Source organism: Drosophila obscura, unplaced genomic scaffold (assembly GCF_018151105.1).
Source record: "Drosophila obscura isolate BZ-5 IFL unplaced genomic scaffold, ASM1815110v1 contig_109, whole genome shotgun sequence".
Classification (NCBI taxonomy): domain Eukaryota; kingdom Metazoa; phylum Arthropoda; class Insecta; order Diptera; family Drosophilidae; genus Drosophila; species Drosophila obscura.
This window is the reverse complement of record NW_024542690.1, coordinates 1,144,189-1,162,057: the sequence shown is the minus strand read 5'-3', so window position 1 is coordinate 1,162,057 and position 17,869 is coordinate 1,144,189. Positions and strand designations below refer to the sequence as shown.

The following is a 17,869-nucleotide window of genomic DNA, read 5'->3' as shown; positions in this document are numbered from 1 at the left end:
TCTAATTTTTACAATGGACAAGTTCCTAAAAGGTTTCAATGGTTTTTTAATAATTATTTCAGCCTGATTCTATTACGACAGTATCGATTGTTTTTTTCAAAACATTCAACGTTGATATTACTCGATTTTAATATTCCGTTTAATATTACTAGCTATTTGGCACTGTCAGCCGTAAACAAATAATTTTATCCGATAGATACATAAATTTTGTTCAGGATTGGTTAGTTTTTAGAACTCTTTTTCATTGGATTGTTTACATATTAAGGTTCAAACAAAAACGGCCAAAGCATAAAACTTAAATGTTGACTAAATGTTATGTCAGTGTTGCTGGTTAACCAAGTATCTTCTATGCGTATGTACTTTTGTATACCTTATTTCTTTTAATTGGTGTTTAACAAATTTAATAAATGTTTTGTTCCAAGCTCCATTGAAACATTATTTATGATTTTATCCTAGATTGACATGTTTTTTACATATTAATGCACATGTTTGTGTGTTATAAATACATTTATACCGGTTCTGATACCTATTATTGGTAGTCGTGAGCTGCAAAACTTTGTTAAAATCTTTAGAACAGAGACTGAGTAGTTTTTGCATTAATTGGAGCCTGAAATTACAAACAATATCTCAAGTCCATAATATCCCTTTTCCCAAGGTATGCAGATTGTTGCTCATCCCGTGCCAAAGTTGCACAACAAAGCTGCCACTTCATTTCCACATGTTGCTGAATTTTTTCCCATACAAATCAAATGTATCTTACGGGAACGCGTAGGAATGACGCAGCAATGAATCTACGTTCAAAATAATCAGCACCAACCAATGAAAAATGGTTTAGATTTTTGGTACAGTTTCAGTATTTATTGGTAAAAGGGAATTATTTTCATTTCAACCCGTCGGAAAATGTGCGTCCCTAAATAGGATACCTTTTAACCTGGAGAATGTCAACAGCTACAAGCTGGAGAGGATCGGAGAATTTCCTCCCTCCACGGACTATTTTTACTATTATTTTTAATTTGATTAAATTTTACGTGTATTTGACATATGTACCATTCTTGGGCCCCGCCCGCGCCTTAGAAAACCTTAATTTTGTGATCAGAGAAAGTTAGGTATTGAAGTGGGATCTTGTTAAATTTGAGAATCGTACATTTATTTTTATATTGGTAGTCCGACAGATTCATTTGGCCATATTAATCCACGCCAGACCCGACTTGGCCTCCACTTTGTGTACCCAAAAAATACTTTTCGCTTTAAAATGCATTACAAAAGTAACGGTTTACCGTACGCGTTTTTAACTTTCAGCCAATCAAATCGTTCGAAGTTTTCTGTAAACATTTGGGGTGGTTTTCTGGGAAAAGTCCAAAAAAATTTCGACCATGAAACAAGAAAATAGTGCCGAATATTTTTCGCTGAAAACCAAAAAAATATTCATTGCTAAATGTTTATATCATATTAATAATAACAATAAAGAAGACTTCATTCCCGTAAGATACATGTTTCTCACACCACGAAAAGTCACCTAGAAAACGCTCTCTTCACCTCTGAAAAGAGAGCATTGAGAGCGAAAAATGTTAGTATTTTTTGTGCGCTAAATGAGTTTGGCGGTCATTTTCAAATATACCTTGTCATTATCAAAATATACCTTAAATATACTGCTGGACACGACATACATATCCTCGATATTGATATTCAATTTAATATTACTAGCTATATAGGGTCTTCAGCGCTGAAAATATAGTTTTATCCGATTAATTAAGTTTAAGGAATTCTATTTTGTTAGATTGTTTAAGCAAAAATAGGTGTACATAAATGTAAATTTCTTACATGTTAACTACACATTTGCTACATATCAACTACATATTTATGGAGTATGGATATTTGTCTATTTTCCTTCTAATTATTTTTAAAATTATGTTTTCCAAGCTTCTTTAAATCATCAGTAATAATGATTTTTTTCCATATTAACATTTTTTTGACTTTTTAATGCATTAAATTTGATTCCTGTAAATACATCTCTATCCTGGTACATCCTGTCCGGTCGCGGAAAGTTAAAACTAACCCGAACTACAAGAGCTATGTCTGCATCTAAAACTACAAATATTATTACTAATTATGGGAAAGATATGCTGGTTTAATTTATGAAGATGAAGGGAATTATAAGTTGAAACAATGTGGTAAAAAGATTTATAATCCAAGCAAAAGGCCCTAAGCGGTTCATGTAAGGAATAGTTAGATCTACAAAGCGGAAGGAATAATTAAACAATATAGTTCCTTGTGAATCCAATTAAAAAAGTGTTCGTCTTTCACTGATCTGAAATTTAACGAGAAGGAACGTGTGAGTCGTTTCTGGGGACACGACTCTACTTATACCCGTACTCAGTCAGTATATACATACACTTTTGAGCTTATGATTTTTTAGAATTTTAGAAAAAAAAAAAAATTTTACATTTTACATTTTTTTGCTCACTGCCATCTAAATTTGTCTATTATACATCTAACATGTAGATTGTACATGTTCCATTCATATTCTACATCTCCTCCGCACTGAACGCGGCGGTGGGGCGGAGGTGGTGTGGCGGGGGGGGGGGGGGGCCGCTTCACTGGCTTAATTATGATCCGATCTGTTCAGATTCGGCAGTCTGGTGAGGCTTTATCGTTTCTTTAAAATTGTGCCTGCCACAGTTTCGTCCTTTGTGGGGGGGGGGGGGGGGTGATCACGTAGCAGTGTGATATCACATGAGTCTGGAAACCAAATTTGGTTGCCCTCTTATGCTGGTCGGCGCCCGCGGGGCGCGCGGGGGGCGGGGCGCAGGGCCGGCGGCGCGGGGGGTTGGTGGGTGTTTATTCTTGTTGGTAAAAACCTCGCCCTTCCCTAATGGAATTTCAATTCTTTTTTCTTTTGAGCATACGCACGTACATATTTATATCGTACATTTACCATAATTGATAATATCAAAACCAAGAGTCAATGAAAATGAACTTTCAAGGCGACAAAAAATATTCTCTAATCGGTTTTCCTGAAGAGTCTTTGTCGCATGTTTCGACCATGATAGAAGCTTTAATTGCCCGCATCATTGCGTTGGTTGGAAAATATTGTAGCAATACAAGTACGATAATGCCTGTATGTTTCACATTTTTCGAGCCACATGTGTCTTTGAACCGAGGCGAGGTCACTCTTCGAACATATGCCTCGACAGCTGCAATCAAATTTGAAGTTTCCTATATGAAATCTTAAAACAGATCCACAAATCATTGGAAAAACCAACACCAACACCAACTTTACCTTCCATTGCCCCCTTTGATTGCCTGTTTGCTATGGGACCGTGGACCTCGGTTGGATGGCGGCATGGGGAAAGGCGGAATATGACTTGTAAACCTTTTCAGGGCGTTTGCCAGACCCCCGCTTGCTGAACGTGCAATAAAGCGCACAAATTGTCTTTCTTTGTTTGAGCCGTTTTCGTTACGTTACGTTTGGCCCAATGATAGCTGCTGCTGTGTTTTTGGCTCTGGCTCTGTCTCTGTCTCTGGCTGTAACTGCAGCTTAAGGCAGATGGCTGATGGCTGATGGTTGACGGCTGATGGCTGGCGGCTGGCGGCTGATGTTGCCGCAGGTTTGCGCAAATTGAGCTGTGCTGTAATTTTGACACACTTTAGAGTGTCAAGTGTGCAATTTTCTGTTACAATCTTGTGCGCTCCACGTAACGCCTTAAGATCGTTAAAATGCAAATTATGCACTGGCTTATCAGCGGGGGAAAACGCACAGAGCTCGCTCATTAATGTGCTTTCGAGACAACACTCACTATCGATCGTGGTGATCTGGCATTGACACATTTTTCGGCTATTTTCGTTTTGGGCCATGTCGCAGTACCCGACCAAAGCCAGCTAATGCAAGTCAATAAATATTTCCGAGCCATTTAGCGGCTGGTTGAATACAGCCACAAACACTCGAAAAGTGTTCTACGGGGGGCAAACAAAAAAGTCATTCTGTTTGGACAATTGTGCCGTGGAGCACGCGCCCAGAAAAACCCATCACATTGTGACTGGACAGCTGTCCAACCTCCCAGCCGCAGTTAAGTGGAGCACAGCCCAGAAACAGTCGGACGACATGAGCTTACACCTGCGAGGTATCCTTGGAATGTTTTACCTGCTGGCAGCCACGGTAGCTCTGGCCGTGCATGGGACAGAGGCTCAGTTCTACTACCCGATGGCAATGCCGGTGCCGGCCACTACGAATCTACCGGAGCTCTCAGTGGAGCACCGGCAACGCTTCTTGCTCTACAACCCCTTCAATGGCCAGCAGCTGGAGCCGCTGCGATACATGTCCTTTCTGAGGGGCGGCAAGGCGCCAGGCGGAGCAGGTCAGTGGGAACCTTGTGGAGCTGCCGCAGCTGTGGCAGCCCTGCTCCTGCGCTGAGTTCACCTGTCGGTGCTGCCTCGGCCTGGTCTTCGGATTCGGGGAGTCCTTCAACCAGCGAGTGTGCACGTCCATCGAGTACAGCCGGGCCGAGCTGGGGCTCCGCCTGAACATCGAAGTTAACCAGCGGTCTGTGGCCAACTTTGGCTTCTCGGCCCGCAATCCGCCGGACTACTGCGTCCCGCTGCTTCTGCCGCTCCCGCTGTTCAGCTGCCTACGGCTCTACGACATCCAGGCCTACGGAGAGGGCAACGTGCAGGTCTGCATCTCGGTGGTGTTCAAGGTGCTGGTCAGCCAGTTCTTCGAGTATCGCTTCAATTGCATCCGCTTTGGAGTCAATGGAGTGTACTTTGTGCCCGACTCGCAACAGCAGGACCAGGACCAAGGCCAAGGCCAGGCCGTGGAAGTGGAGCTGGACAAGAAAATGGACGCACAAGCACAAGAGCAGGGCTCCCAGCGCTTCAATCTCGCTAATGACAAATTGGCCTCTGGCAGCCGCTTGGATTTCCATCCCATCTAATGTGTGTCTTTCTCTTGTTGTCTACCATTTTTCATCATGATCCATTCCATTCCATGCCTCATTCTACGAGTATTACACGTTAAGTGAAAAAGTGAAATTTCTGTTAATTAAAAAGCTTTTTATTCCGAGCCCCAACCTCACCAGCGCTGACGAACTGAGCGCTATGAAAATTGTGAAAATTGCCAATAAAACTCGAGCCTTACTTCGGTTTTGTGTGAGCGATGATGCGACTGCCTCAGATTTGTATCTCAGCCATGGCACACACACACACACACACACACTGTGCACCCAGGCTTCTGCTCTGCATGAGAGTGTAAAATATACTTACAATATAGTATATACTTACTCTTACTCGTACAACACACCTACTTCTGGCCACTTTCGTTAACGAGCGCGCACATGGCAATTATTTTTCTGGTCGCTATCGGCGCACTCATCTGAGGCATCTTCTGCCTGACTACTTATGCTCCGAATGGAGGAGAGGCGAGGCTAGGGCTGGCCCAGACGGAGACGCAGACTTTCGACCCCCTAAATTGTTGTGGTAGATCCGTAGGGTGTCCCTACGACATACCGAATAGACCATGAAAAACGAGTTCAGTAAGCTTCGAGTAGAATAAATTATTACAGATTAGTCCAACATATTTTATTAATACTAATTAATACGTCTGATAAATTGATGATCTGCCATTTATATATGATCATAGATGGTCTGTGTGGGACAGACAACTGGACTGTGAAAATTCTGCCCTATATTTGGTGCGTGATAGTTTAATGTTATATTAACTTTGATTAATTGACATCCATTCCGTGGTGTTTCCCTAGTAGCCTTTGGCTATTTCGGCCCCACGCAACTTAAATTTGTACTTTCTTTCTGCATCTTTGAACATTAATTCGTTTTTGCTTAATCTTTGTCTCTAAGATCGCGGCAGATGGCCCGGGGGACTGCTTTTGGTTTCTTGTCCAAGTCATTAAGAGGAGTACGTACCCTCTGCCTGCTTCAAGCTAAAGAGTGATAGCTTTGTTGCATATTCTAATTGGATGTAATCATGATGATCAGCTAAGAAGACACAAATGGTCGGTGGGGAATAACGATGTTCTTTGATGGCTGATGGACCATGAGATCGGAGCAAGTGGAGAGTACACAGGCAATTGTAGAGCGCAGCTCACTCAATTTGCTTTAAAGGAAACCTACTATTTGAGGGATCGGCCAGGTGCAGTGAACATGTTGTGCTTGAGTGGCAGGACGTTCAGCCTCTTTTCGAATTGCCAAAAAGCTAAGCGAGGCTGTGTTTCCGAGAGAAAGACACGCACTCTTCACCAACAACTTTGGCGCATTGGGGCTGGAGATCAGCTGAGGCCCATGTCGTTTTTGGGGCTTGTGGCAATTGCGCAATTGCTCGCTCACTTCGACTGCGTCTTTTATTTTGGCATACTCCGGCTTTGTTTGCAGTCTCGGCCAATGTTTCTCCGCATCTCCGCCTCTCCGCCTCTGTTTCTGGGCTCGAGAGTAATTTTGCTTTGGCTAGAGAGATAGCCTGTCTTCGTTTCGTCTCGTCTCGACTTGTCTCGTATCGTATCGGCCCGGTCTATTGTGAGCGTGAGTGTGAGTACTGGCAAGAGTGTTGGTGGCGTTGGCATCAGTGGTTCAGCCTTAGCTGCTGCTGCTGTTACTGCTGCTGCGTCGCTGTCGGCCTCCAAACATACATGTGTATACATAATAATTTTTACTTTTCTGTCGTTTTCCAGCTCGCTGCTTTTTTACTTGCAAGCAAAAGTTTTTCATGTGCCGTCAGTTGTATTTCGGTTCGCGCCGCGATCTGTCGCACACCTCAGTAGACTCGTCGTCGTGTCCCAGGAAACAAGTCCCTCGTACCCCACAGCGCAGCAGCAGCGTCTAGGAGCCCACTCTGAGAGGTGAACACTACTATATTGGAATATCCCCCATCCGAAGCGACCAGACACAAATGTAAGTTGACATCGGCCAAAGTGTCGTATGCGTAATATTTGCCGTGGAGTGCACTGGAGCGCCCCTAAGCAGGAATTCGTTTATAAATGGGGATAATAGATAATTAAGAAGACTCCTTTGATGCTGTTTCCGTTGAGCTTCCTATAGAAGATGTTGCCCCGCTTTTTCGGATTAAACCCGACCTACCTCAATCCCCGCTTCGAATTTCGTTGCTCTCGAGTGCTTTCGAGGGCTCTCCATTGCCCCCATCCATGCTATGATAACTTTTCACTCCTTGAACGGCGCGTGGGCCAAGATTACGCTGAAGATGAAGAGGAAACAGCAGCGGCGGCGGCACCGCTTTGTGCCGGGTGACGAGTGTCGAGTGACGTCAAACCCACAAATCTGAGGCAGATAGAAAGACAGATGCCGCACTTCGCACTTCGCACCGAAAGTAAGAAGAGTTTCACTTTCAATTGCGACACCCGGCACCCGGGGTAGCTCGGACCTATCCTAAGCTGCAGAGGGCATCATCATCATCCACAGTGCGGTGCTGAGTAACCGCATATGTAATTAAAAGAAACAAAAAAGATGCTGGCAAAAACCATAATCCGGAGGGGCAGACGCAGAGGCCAAGAGCAAGAGCAAGTGCACAGCATCTCTAAACTTTACGATCTATGAAATTTCACATTTCATTGCAGCAGCGGCCGCCGAAGGGGAGAGTGGGGAGTAGGCACAGCCAGTACGAATGTGGATGGGAATGGTGGGGAAGGAGGGGGAGGGTGGGGATAGGCAAACAGCAGGAAAAAATCATGTAAAGTTTCTCACTTTTGGGTGGGAAATGTTAATCACGAAAAGTAAAAGTGAAATTAATACAGTGTCGACAGCACCAGCAGCAGCAGCAGCAGCAATAAACCGCATTAGCCACGCCACATTTGCATTTCGCACATGATAGTAGCAGCAGCAGCAGCGGTGGCAGCGGCAGCAGCAGCAGCAACAGAAATTACAGCAATCGTTGATAACAATAAACGGCGGAGCCAGCGACCGTTCAATTGCTGCCCGGCCACGTCTTCGGAATCGGCCCGACTACCAATGACAGCACCTACCGAGCACCTACCCACTTCAATTCCCCCTGATTTGGATGCATTCAATGCACTGCTCTGGAGCGGCGGTTAGGGGGTAGGGTAGAGTAGAGTGGAGAGCAATTTGTGGGCGTAACCGTAATTTCAATTCAGCCTTTGTTGTCAGACGCGATGTTGAAGTTGATTGACAATCTGACAAGAGGCCGAAGAAGTTAATGGAAGGGCCCCGCCGGCTGTCGGCAGATAAGTGAGAGTTGCCCTTCTGGGGCCACAGATTCTACCCTCGCTGCGCTGCCACAGAATGGAGGCAAGAGTCGCAGTTCACCTAGAGATTTCGAGCCAAAGTTGCCCCATCGGACGAGAAATTCGCCTTCTTATTAGTTGTGCGTCGCCTGTCACGCCGCAGTTTATATGCAACAGGCATGGCAGCTGGAAAGAAAGGCGACTGAAGCACGTGTGGGGGCGAGCCGAGCTCCCACTGAAGTTGAAGCTCTTCGGATAGCGAAACAAATCGCGGCAGATCGGATTATAATTGCAGTCTGCATTTCAACACTCGATCCGAAAACGTTTAACTGCCGCCGTCTCTACGCTACGCACATGGCGCTCATTCATAGCCCACCGAGTGACGTAACTGCCGATGAGCAAGAGTTGCCGAAAAAGCAAAAAAAAAAAAAAAAAAAAAAAAACAATCGTGACATTGAAGCGCGCGCGCAGCGATGCCGATGCCGACGCCGAAGTCGACGTCACTGCAGTTGCCGGCCAGCGGCCTAAAAACGCTGACCAACGCGAAAGCCACCCCCCCCCCCCCAAGAAAGAGGAGCGGAAAAGAGACCAAGCGCTCAATGGCAAACATTGACTCATGTTGGTGCTGCTGCGGCAGTGCAAAAAGCAAAACTCGTTTTTATTTCATTTTGTTGCTGTTACAGTGGGACGGTTTCGTAACAACAACAAAAGCAAATGGAAAAGCAAAAAGCCAAAGCAAAGACTTCGCTGCCGCTGCCAGAGCGGGTTCACTGGGGAGCAGCCGCGAGTCGGCGCAGTCGGCCGCATCGAGTTGAAAGTGAAAGTCGCGTTTTGGGCCGGCGCGCACAGTCCCATACTTAGCCACCCAGAGCTTCAGCTTCAGCTTTAGCTCCAGCCTCTGCCAAACCCAATCCCAATCAGAGTCGTTGTCGTGCCGTGAACTTTGCCGCGCGCGTTTATATTGAAATTGCAATTTACAATTTACAATTTACTTAATTGTTTCTTTTCGCATTTTGTCGGCAAATTTTCCCTCATTAGTGGCTTAATGCGTAATACTCGTATTGATGGACTGCACCCAATCACAAAATTGGATAATCAGCAGATAAACGTTGCACATTCGTCACACAAACACCCCCGATAGTTTACATTGAGCCACTCGTCGGTCAGGTTAGGTTATTTCATGCAACGATCAATCGATCTTCCATGCGGGGAGGATAAAGTTGTGTTTTTTCTTAAATTATGGGTCTTTTTAGATGTTTACAACTTTAAATAAGCTCGATCAATGTTGATAATCGTACGTTAATTGCCAAATCTGAATTTATTTGGTATGTAGGCTACCACTTTTCGGTAGTTACCTTTATGTATTTGACATATTCTGATTTTAAATAAAATTAAACTCCAAGAGCTCCATCCGATTATTTTTATAATTTCAATATAGGACATGCTTTCAATATAGGACAAGCTGCCCAACAAGCTAGATAATTATATTTGTAATGTTCGCGATGCTCGGCTTGGTAGGAAAGGTTATTGTCACCGTCGCAAATGTCATTGGACAAGCGCCCATGCCGGCGACTTTACGACTATTAATAATTTCCTCATGCCGGAGCTGCAATCGAAAGTTGCAGTTTTTAATTGATGTTTCGCTTTCTGAGCCCAACGCACCCAGCACCAGACACGCAAGTGCAACAAGAGCTCCGTAGCTGGCGATGCAGTCGTGCAACCATCCGTCGTCGCGGCCACAGCCGCAATCGCGCCTCTTGTCGATAATTAAATTACGAGTACTCGAGTACTACCGGCAGTGGGGGGCGGAATCCGAGCAGGTGTTGGAGGAGATCACTCGTCGCGCCGGCCAGGTGCCCGTTTCGCCACAGAGTGGGGCATGCATGACGCTCGGCTCATTAGCTGGATACATACACATACACATACACATACTCGTACAAGTGCCAGGGACGGATGGATCGGTGGGAACCGACCCAACAAGCTAGTTACTGTCTAATGGGGTGTTGTGTTGTCATAAAGTGACATTCGATGGACATTCATAATAGTGCGAGGGCTGTTCAATAAGTCCGTGACCTTTTGGTTCAAAAACAGGTTTTTGGACAAAAAATGATTACATTTTTCAACATACGAGTCGTAGTCTTTCTTTAGCTCTTCAAGCAGTTCGAAGCATAATTCATGGATTATTGCAATGGAAACTGCCCATGTCTGCACCCTTGCACTGTCCTGTTGGAAAACCCTTCTTTTGCCAATAATCATATTTTTCAAATTTAATTCACTTCGCCATGGTTTTGCCCCAAAAAAATAAGGGCAGCTTACCATCAATGGCTGTTAACCACAAACAAACTGGCTCAGCTTCTTCAAATGACAGGAATCAGCTAGAATCAGCCTTTTGGTAGAAAAAGTAATGCCATATCAATTAAGAGGCGGGATATTTAAAACGGCACGAACTTATTGAACAGCCCTCGTACGCATATGAGTATCTTTGGTGTTTACAGGGGCACGGCACTGTTGTTTAATTCTTTTTTGAAATGCTTCATCTGCTATAGGCCACTGCTGATTGACGTGACTGAAGTTCTTTAAATGCAGTACAAATAATAAGGAAGCCAAATACTTAGAAGAACAAAAAGGACGAAGAGCAGCATAATAGACTAAGAAAATTTGATAAATATTACTTATGGTTTTTTTCACATATATATTAAATTGTAACAGTCTTTTAATTCATTGATTGAGATGTTCCCATCCAGTTCTTGATCAGGATGAGGAGCTATTCGGTTCAGTTTGGACTTGTAATCCTTTCTTTCCTCCGTCGTAACACTAACCCGATTTAAATTGTAGATGCTGATTCAGAGTTCGGCCAGGCATATGTTGTACTTGACTACACTTACCTTTACTATTCGCTGTGGGCACTTAGATACTTATTTAAAAGAGCACATACACAGTATGTACATATGTATGTATGACTTATATGAGTGGAAGACACAATTGTGTTTTGCGGCTGGCGGATATAATAAGTTGGCAAAAAACACACACTCAATTATGTAATACTAATTTTCCATAATTTTCTTTGTATTCAACAGAGCACTGACCTGAAAATGAGAGGGACAAGCTCTTCGGCATGGAGTGCTGTGGCTCTGATGGGCTGCTTAGCTGTGTGCCTTTCTGTGGCGGCCCACGGCTACGCCAGCAACGACAATGGCCGTGGCAGCACAAGCGTGACCGGAAAGCCCGCCCTGATCCGGACGGAGTTGCGCTTTGGTCGCAACCTGGACCCATCCAAGGTGCGAGTCGTCAGCGTCAAGTCGAGCAAGGGCGATGATGTGGAGATCCTGGTCGGCAAGAACAGTCGCAAGGCTCGGGCCGAGGAGGCGTCCGGCTCCTTCTTCGTGCGCAGCTCGGACGTCAAGCGCCCCGTAATACAGCCGAAGAGCAATGCCAGCGGGCGCCAACTTACCTTCGAGCACAGCCCGGCCCTGCTCAAGCAAAGCGAGTTGGCCCAGCAGATGGAGGCCTATCGCCAGCGCAGGACCGAGGTGGAGCAACGCCAAGCGAAGCTCATTCAGCTGCAGCTGGCGAAGGCGCAGAGCAAGATTCTGGAGCAGCACGCAGTGCAGGGCGACTCCCGCCGAGGCCGGCAGCTAGGGTCAGATGTGGCCTGGCAGCCAGTATATGTCCCGGCGCAGCAGAGTCCTCGCAGGAACTTCTCGTTCGCGGCGGACCGTCAGTGGCAGCAGTATATGTTCGCCGACTCGGTGGAGGCCCAGCCCCGGGTGCAGCGTCAGGCGCAAGGGCCGGTCGTGAGCTTCCCGCAGGACATGCAGTACGCTGCCTCCGAGCCAGGGCAGTACTTTACCAACGTCAGGGACACGCGCTCCTATCCCAGCAACGGATCGCCAGCGCCGCAGAGGTACCGTCCCCAGAATATCATCACCAAGCACAACTACAACGCCTTGCCGCAGAAGTCGAAGTTCGTGAGCTACATGCCGCACTCCGTGGTCGTCACAGCAAGTGCAGGCGTGGCCGCGCCCACAGCCACGCCCAGCCGCAGGCGGCAACCAGTGCCGGGGGCAGTTCATAGTGGGAGTCCGCACCGCAATCCCATCGGCCAGAGCACCCACAGCGTAGTGGACGGACCCGCCGTGACGCTCATCGAAGGCGTCCGAGTGCCGGACACAGCTGAGGACAAGGTGAAGACGTGGCGCAACGCGCGAGTCCTAAACAATCAATTGGTGCCATATCCCGAGGGCTACACGCCGCCCCGCGTCCAGATGCCCAGCTTCGACAGATGAGCAAAGGCATGCGAAGGCATGGATGCGAAGTGGATTCCATTCCCGTTTCGGTTGTGGGTGCTTAGTGCTCGACTACGAGTGTGCCGGGCAGGATGGCCCCACGCGTATATTACTTATACGTACATACATATATGTTTATGCTATTTATTGATTTGTTCATTGTTTAAGTTATCTATAAATGTTATACTAAACCTGTAAAGGAAGACGCACGGCGGTCTGTGGGTCTAGGGCATGAAGTCGTTTACGGTCAGAACCCTGAGGTCTGTTTTGCGCAGCAGTCGCGCACAGGAGGTGGCATCGAAGGTAAGATACACCACGTGCACGGGCGTGGTCAGCATGAAGCCGTTCTCTGAGAATCTGTACTGATAGGGCTTCAGCAGCTCGAGGTATACGAAAACCGCGGGCCGCTTCACCTGGATGGTAATACTCAGGCTGTTCCGGATGACGTTGCCAGTGGTGAGACAGGTCCGCGAGGCGATCTCGTACTGCAGAATCGTAGGAGAGTTAAGACGACGAGCAGCTCATTGGCTCATGGAATACCCACCTCTAGGCCGGGATCCTCGAGTCCGACAGCGGCGGCAATGTTGCTGGGGAAGAAGTAGGTGCGGGAGAGCACCTCCTGGCGACGACGCAGTTCCAGTTCCACGAAGGCATTGCGCCTATTGTACTCCCCATGGAGCAAATCCTGGATGGGGATGACCTTGTCATACTGAACGCCGTTGGGCCGCAGTGTGACCGTCCAATTGATGGACTTGCTCGGAAGCAGCTGCGACCAAAGATGGGTGTTGGCGACCACGATCAGCCCCTCCGTCTCCACCTGGGGCTCATCACATATGAGGATGATGTTGAGCGAATCTTCGGGCTTGTCGTGCTGTGCAACGATGGCGATGGGGGCCAGAAAGTCTCGCGCCCAGTAGTGTAGAAGCTGGAAGAATGGTTGTAAATACTACTCTGGACTCTGGGCCAGTGGAGTACTGGGGCAAGCTCACCTTCCAATTGCCATAGAAATCAATACCGGACCAGGAGGGCGCCACCCAGACATCGTTCAGCTGCCAGTAGAGAGCGCCCATGGTGTTATGAGCAGTGTCCCGCAAGCTGCGATACAGTTCCGTCTCCACCTTGGTGGCCATGGCCTGCGAGATCTGGCTGAAGTAGATGAGCGCCTCTGCATAGTTGTCGTCCTCCGGCAGAGGCAGTGGCAGATGGCGCTCCACCAGGCTGATGATGGGTATGCTGCCCAGAGGGTGGTGCTGTCGGTGGTTCATCAGAGTGCGGAGGTCGTCGTCATCGTTCTTGCTGCGCTGCCAGGAATATAAGCTGGGCAAGCTCTGGAAGCCGTACTCGCTGGCAAACCGGGGGCGCGGATAGATCCCTGGATCCCAGGCGTCCTTCAGGTAGTCGTAGAAGTGCACTGTGCGAAGGAAATTATTTAGAAATTCCTTAAGCAGATAAGAACACTCGTACCGTCGCCATAGTAGTCGTCCTGGGGGTTTTCAGAAATGTAATTGTCCACCGCGCTGGCCTTTCCATTCGACGGCGAGGAAACGAGCGGCTGAGGGCGTGACTTGTGGGAGACAAGCTTTAGCTCGTGGATGACGTTGCCCAGGTAGAGCTCCCGGTACTCAGACTCAAAGCGCACTTCCGCGTAGGCTGTTTGGTACCAGTCCTGCACAAGCGCGGCTTCGTTCTCGTTGTTGGTGACAAAAATCGCAATGCTGGGGTGGTGCGACAGGCGCTTGGCATTCTGGCGCACCTCCTCGCGCACCGACGACAGGTACTCCTCTTCCACCGGGTACATGGCGCAAGCGAACATCATATCCTGCCAGATGAGCAGGCCAAGGCTATCGGCGAGGTTGTAGAAATAGTCCGACTCGTACACCCCGCCGCCCCACACGCGCAGCATGTTCATATGCGCCTCCTTGGCGGACTTCAGCAGATGCTCAACTGGGAAAATATCACAACATAAAAAGGTATAATAAACACAAACATATGCACTCACTTTGGTCCTTCGTTTGATGTTCCGGCAGGATGTGGGAGGGTATGTAGTTGCTGCCCTTCATGAATATTTCTAGTCCGTTGACCCGGAAGAGGAAGGTGTTGCCGAGCTTGTCTGCCGCTGGCACCTCTACCAATTCAAGCGTGCGGAAGCCCACGCGAAGCGACTTTTGCGATTTGGTCTTTGAGCGCACTTCGGGCCCGTTAGACCCTAGCCAGGCTTTGAGCGTGAAGTGAAGCGGATAAAGCTTCTGGTCACCATAGCCATTGGGCCACCAGGCAGTGACTTTCTCCTGCGGATCAACAATTTCACTTGACACAGAAATAGACACCGAGATGTACGAGTATGTGTGTGTATGCGGGGTAGTCACCAGCATAATAGTCATAATTGCCGGGCAACGCAATTACGGGGATACTCACAATTGGCACGGCCTGATCGAACTCAATTACTGGCGTCAAGTAGCTGATGGGCTGGTAGGTGTATGTGTTGACCACAACCGGATGGTCCAATAGCTCGCTGTAAGCAGGTTCTGATCAGTTTGAAATTCGATTATGCCAAGGCCGCTTACACTGCATAGAGGATCAGGGTGGCGTAGAAGTTCTGCCTGCCCACCGCATCCATGTAGCAGCGGATGTGCATGTTCCAGTGCGAGCCGTTGGCGGAGCGGCTGATGTCCACGTCGATGTCGCGTATGACCGCCACCTCGTAGATCTCCAGCTGCACGTTCTTCCAGAGGCCCATTGAGGGAGCCGCCGGACCCCAGTCCCAGGCGAAGCTCGATTGCATCTTTCGGAGCATATTTACGTGGCACTCGCCATTGTAGCGCATGGGAGGGCAGGCCGGCGGCACAGAACTCTCCGCGTCCAGAGCCTGCGACCTGGCGAGGGCCGCCCACACGGGCGACACTATCTCCACCTCGAGGACATTCTCCTGCTGGAGGATTGCACTGACGTCGTACGAGTAGCGCACAAACATGTTGTCCGTGCGTCCCAGGAGCTGATGGTTCAGACGAATCTCGGCTATGGTGTCGATCCCATGGAACGTCAGGTTTATGTGCCCCCGCTTGTAGTGATGAATGTCGACTATGCAAATTTAAAAGGGAATCTATTATCATTGTACGCATACGTGTGTGGAGACGTTATGACTTACACTGAAAGCTATTCGTGTATGTAAAATTGTCGTAGGCCAGCCAGCGTAGTTTGATGTCATTGTAGGACTCTAGAACCTGGGATCCAAAGGCGCTGTATATGCCGGAGGGCAGTGTTTGGTCGGCCATGGACAGGGCTGTAAAGTTAAATTAATTTTGGATTGAGGGCTCCGCTCCGCTGCCGATGGCATATCGTGCACACACCGAAATGGCGCCTCGATAAGGGTTCTTTGATGGTTTGTAAACAAACAGCTGGAGCTATCTGTTCTAAGTACAGCTGATTGCGCACAAAACACAGTAATTTCATTTATTATTTAGGGTCTATCTTAGAATCACAGGTCCGCACGATTAGACAAGCCGATTTTCGCCAATAAGCACCCTGGAGGGAGCTGTGCAGTACTCACATCCGTTCTGGTTAGTTATACTCCAATTGCTCCCCAGCTCGATGACTTCCACTGCATCGCCCTGGATGCCATGAACAAGAAATCCACACCATAGTCCCACAGCCAACAGACTCCAGGCGGCGACCCCGTCGCGGCACCCACTCCCAGGCCGGCACTTCATCAGGCAATTAGTATTCGGCCTAATTTACTGGGGGCTATTTTAAAGTAGACTAAAGTAGCTGCGTCTCCTCAATAAATAATATCAGAAACCTATATGTATGTAGCCCCTCGCGGCACGCACACCAACCAACGCCAAACCGAATCAGTCCCACGAAGCGCGAAGTTTCTCCCCCAATGGCACTCCAACTGCAAATGGCGAACACTGGCACCGGCGACTGGCAGCCGACTGATCGTCTGCCTTTCCACGGCCCATGGGGAAGTGAGAGTGGGAGAGTGGGAGAGCGAGAGAGAGCTCATATCGATAATGAAATTAATTTCAGTGTCATGCTCTTATGCACACATCAGCTGTTCTTTGTGTGGCTTGAGAGCGAAAGATCGAGAGAATAGCAGCGAACTCTCTAAAGTGGCAGCGACTGGTGCCTCGACTATGAGATACCCATCTCCTATACCCATCTATGAGTAAGAAATAAGGTGTAGGCACTAGCCTGTTATCATAGGTTGTGATATGAAGTGCTAGTTGACTGTGTTTGAGTCGGGAAATTCTTACTTTTTGTATACAAATCACAAATACTATTATATCAGTGAGGGGTATTCAAATTTTAACGAGAAGGAACGTGTGAGTCGTTTCTGGGGACACGACCCAACCCGTACTAGTCAGTATACAGCTATGATTTTTTATTTTAAAAAAAAATTACATTTTACATTTTTTTGCTACAGATACATCTACATATACAAGTCTATTCTACACTAACATGGAGATTGTACAGTTCATTTAGATCACATCCCCCGCTAGGGGTTGCCGCGCCTGAACGGGCAGGGGGCGGGGAAAGAGTTGTGTTGCGTTTGCGGGGGGGGGGGGGGCACTGAATAATTTCGTCATCTGGCTATAATTATGATCCGACTGATTCAGATCTAGCTGGTAGATATGGAACTATACGATACTGGTTTTAGTTTACGTACTTTAAATTGTGGCTGCCACAATTTCGTCCTTGTGGTGGCGGAGGGGGGGGGTTTGACCTTGTAGCAGTGTGATATCACATGAGCTGGAAACCAAATTGGTTACCCTAACTATAGCTTGAGATCCAGGCGCTCAACAAGACGGACGGACGGACGGACGGACGGACGGACGGACAGACAGCATGGCTCACGACCGGCTATTGATGCTGATCATATTTTCTTTATGGGGCGGAAACGTCCCCTGCGTTACACACACCACTTTACCACAACTAATAACCCTAACTTTTTTGGTCGGGTATAAATATATTAACAAAGCAAAGAATATTCTGACTACAGTCGCGATTAAAGCCGAGGCGAAACATTGGTTCTGCTGCGACTGCTGCTTCGACTGAGATCTGACGAAATTGCAGTGCTGCGGCTTTGTCACTTCTCGTATTTTGTTGCTAACTGATGCCTATTTGTTTTGCGAGCTTAGTAGGATATCCATTAAGACTTATGTTTCGACTTGTTATATTATCAGAAGCGCAGAATAAAAGCAAAATAATAAAACTTTTGCCATTGTCGGGGCAGAACCAGAACCAGGCCCAAACGAAATTTGTTATATTTATTTTTTAAAAATGCCACCAAGCTAATTATTTTTTTTGTATCATCATTGGTAATCTTTCATCTACAAATGTACTATATGGTTATCTATTTGCCCAATGCGTATGTCAAAATGC

The 17,869-nt window shown here is 47.4% G+C and overlaps 3 protein-coding genes across 5 annotated transcripts; 2 read left to right on the top strand and 1 right to left on the bottom strand.

The window, feature by feature from the left end:
• The first annotated feature begins 4,102 nt into the window (after positions 1 to 4,102).
• LOC111068893 lies at positions 4,103 to 5,517 on the top strand. Its single transcript, XM_022358668.2, is given in 2 exon segments — positions 4,103 to 4,354; positions 4,356 to 5,517. Coding segments are annotated over 2 exon segments (828 nt in total). The 3' UTR covers positions 4,932 to 5,517.
• Positions 5,518 to 6,745: 1,228 nt separating this feature from the next.
• LOC111068880 lies at positions 6,746 to 12,689 on the top strand. Of its 2 annotated transcripts, none has more exons than XM_022358654.2 (2): positions 6,746 to 6,897; positions 11,279 to 12,689. In XM_022358654.2, exon 2 carries the CDS (start codon positions 11,294 to 11,296, stop codon positions 12,485 to 12,487), a length of 1,194 nt encoding a protein of 397 aa, XP_022214346.2. In that variant the 5' UTR covers positions 6,746 to 6,897; positions 11,279 to 11,293; the 3' UTR covers positions 12,488 to 12,689. The 2 variants fall into 2 exon arrangements, with proteins under 2 accessions (XP_022214346.2, XP_022214343.2); XM_022358651.2 differs by lacking the exon at positions 6,746 to 6,897 and adding an exon at positions 9,576 to 10,054.
• Positions 12,616 to 16,416, bottom strand: LOC111068879 (beta-mannosidase). 2 transcript variants are annotated; one of them, XM_022358650.2, is made up of 10 exons: positions 16,284 to 16,416; positions 16,035 to 16,228; positions 15,633 to 15,767; positions 15,052 to 15,565; positions 14,903 to 14,999; positions 14,487 to 14,775; positions 13,952 to 14,431; positions 13,477 to 13,898; positions 13,032 to 13,412; positions 12,616 to 12,972 (listed from the first exon to the last, which is right to left on the bottom strand). In XM_022358650.2, the coding sequence occupies exons 2-10, from the start codon at positions 16,192 to 16,194 to the stop codon at positions 12,712 to 12,714; spliced, it is 2,739 nt and encodes a 912-aa protein (XP_022214342.2). In that variant the 5' UTR covers positions 16,195 to 16,228; positions 16,284 to 16,416; the 3' UTR covers positions 12,616 to 12,711. The 2 variants fall into 2 exon arrangements, with proteins under 2 accessions (XP_022214342.2, XP_022214341.2); XM_022358649.2 differs by having other exon boundaries at positions 16,035 to 16,416.
• Between the last annotated feature and the right edge of the window lie 1,453 nt (positions 16,417 to 17,869).

What these genes read in the sequence shown, in the direction of transcription:
- LOC111068879 (XM_022358649.2), bottom strand. Translation starts at nt 16,194, where the DNA reads ATGAAGTGCCGGCCTGGGAGTGGGTGCCGCGACGGGGTCGCCGCCTGG. An exon ending in ATACACGAATAGCTTTCAGT is followed by an intron (nt 15,566 to 15,632) that starts GTAAGTCATAAC and finishes AAATTTGCATAG; the next exon opens with TCGACATTCATCACTACAAG. An exon ending in ACCCTGATCCTCTATGCAGT is followed by an intron (nt 15,000 to 15,051) that starts GTAAGCGGCCTT and finishes ACCTGCTTACAG; the next exon opens with CGAGCTATTGGACCATCCGG.
- LOC111068880 (XM_022358651.2), top strand. Translation starts at nt 9,908, where the DNA reads ATGCAGTCGTGCAACCATCCGTCGTCGCGGCCACAGCCGCAATCGCGC. An exon ending in TCACTCGTCGCGCCGGCCAG is followed by an intron (nt 10,055 to 11,278) that starts GTGCCCGTTTCG and finishes TGTATTCAACAG; the next exon opens with AGCACTGACCTGAAAATGAG.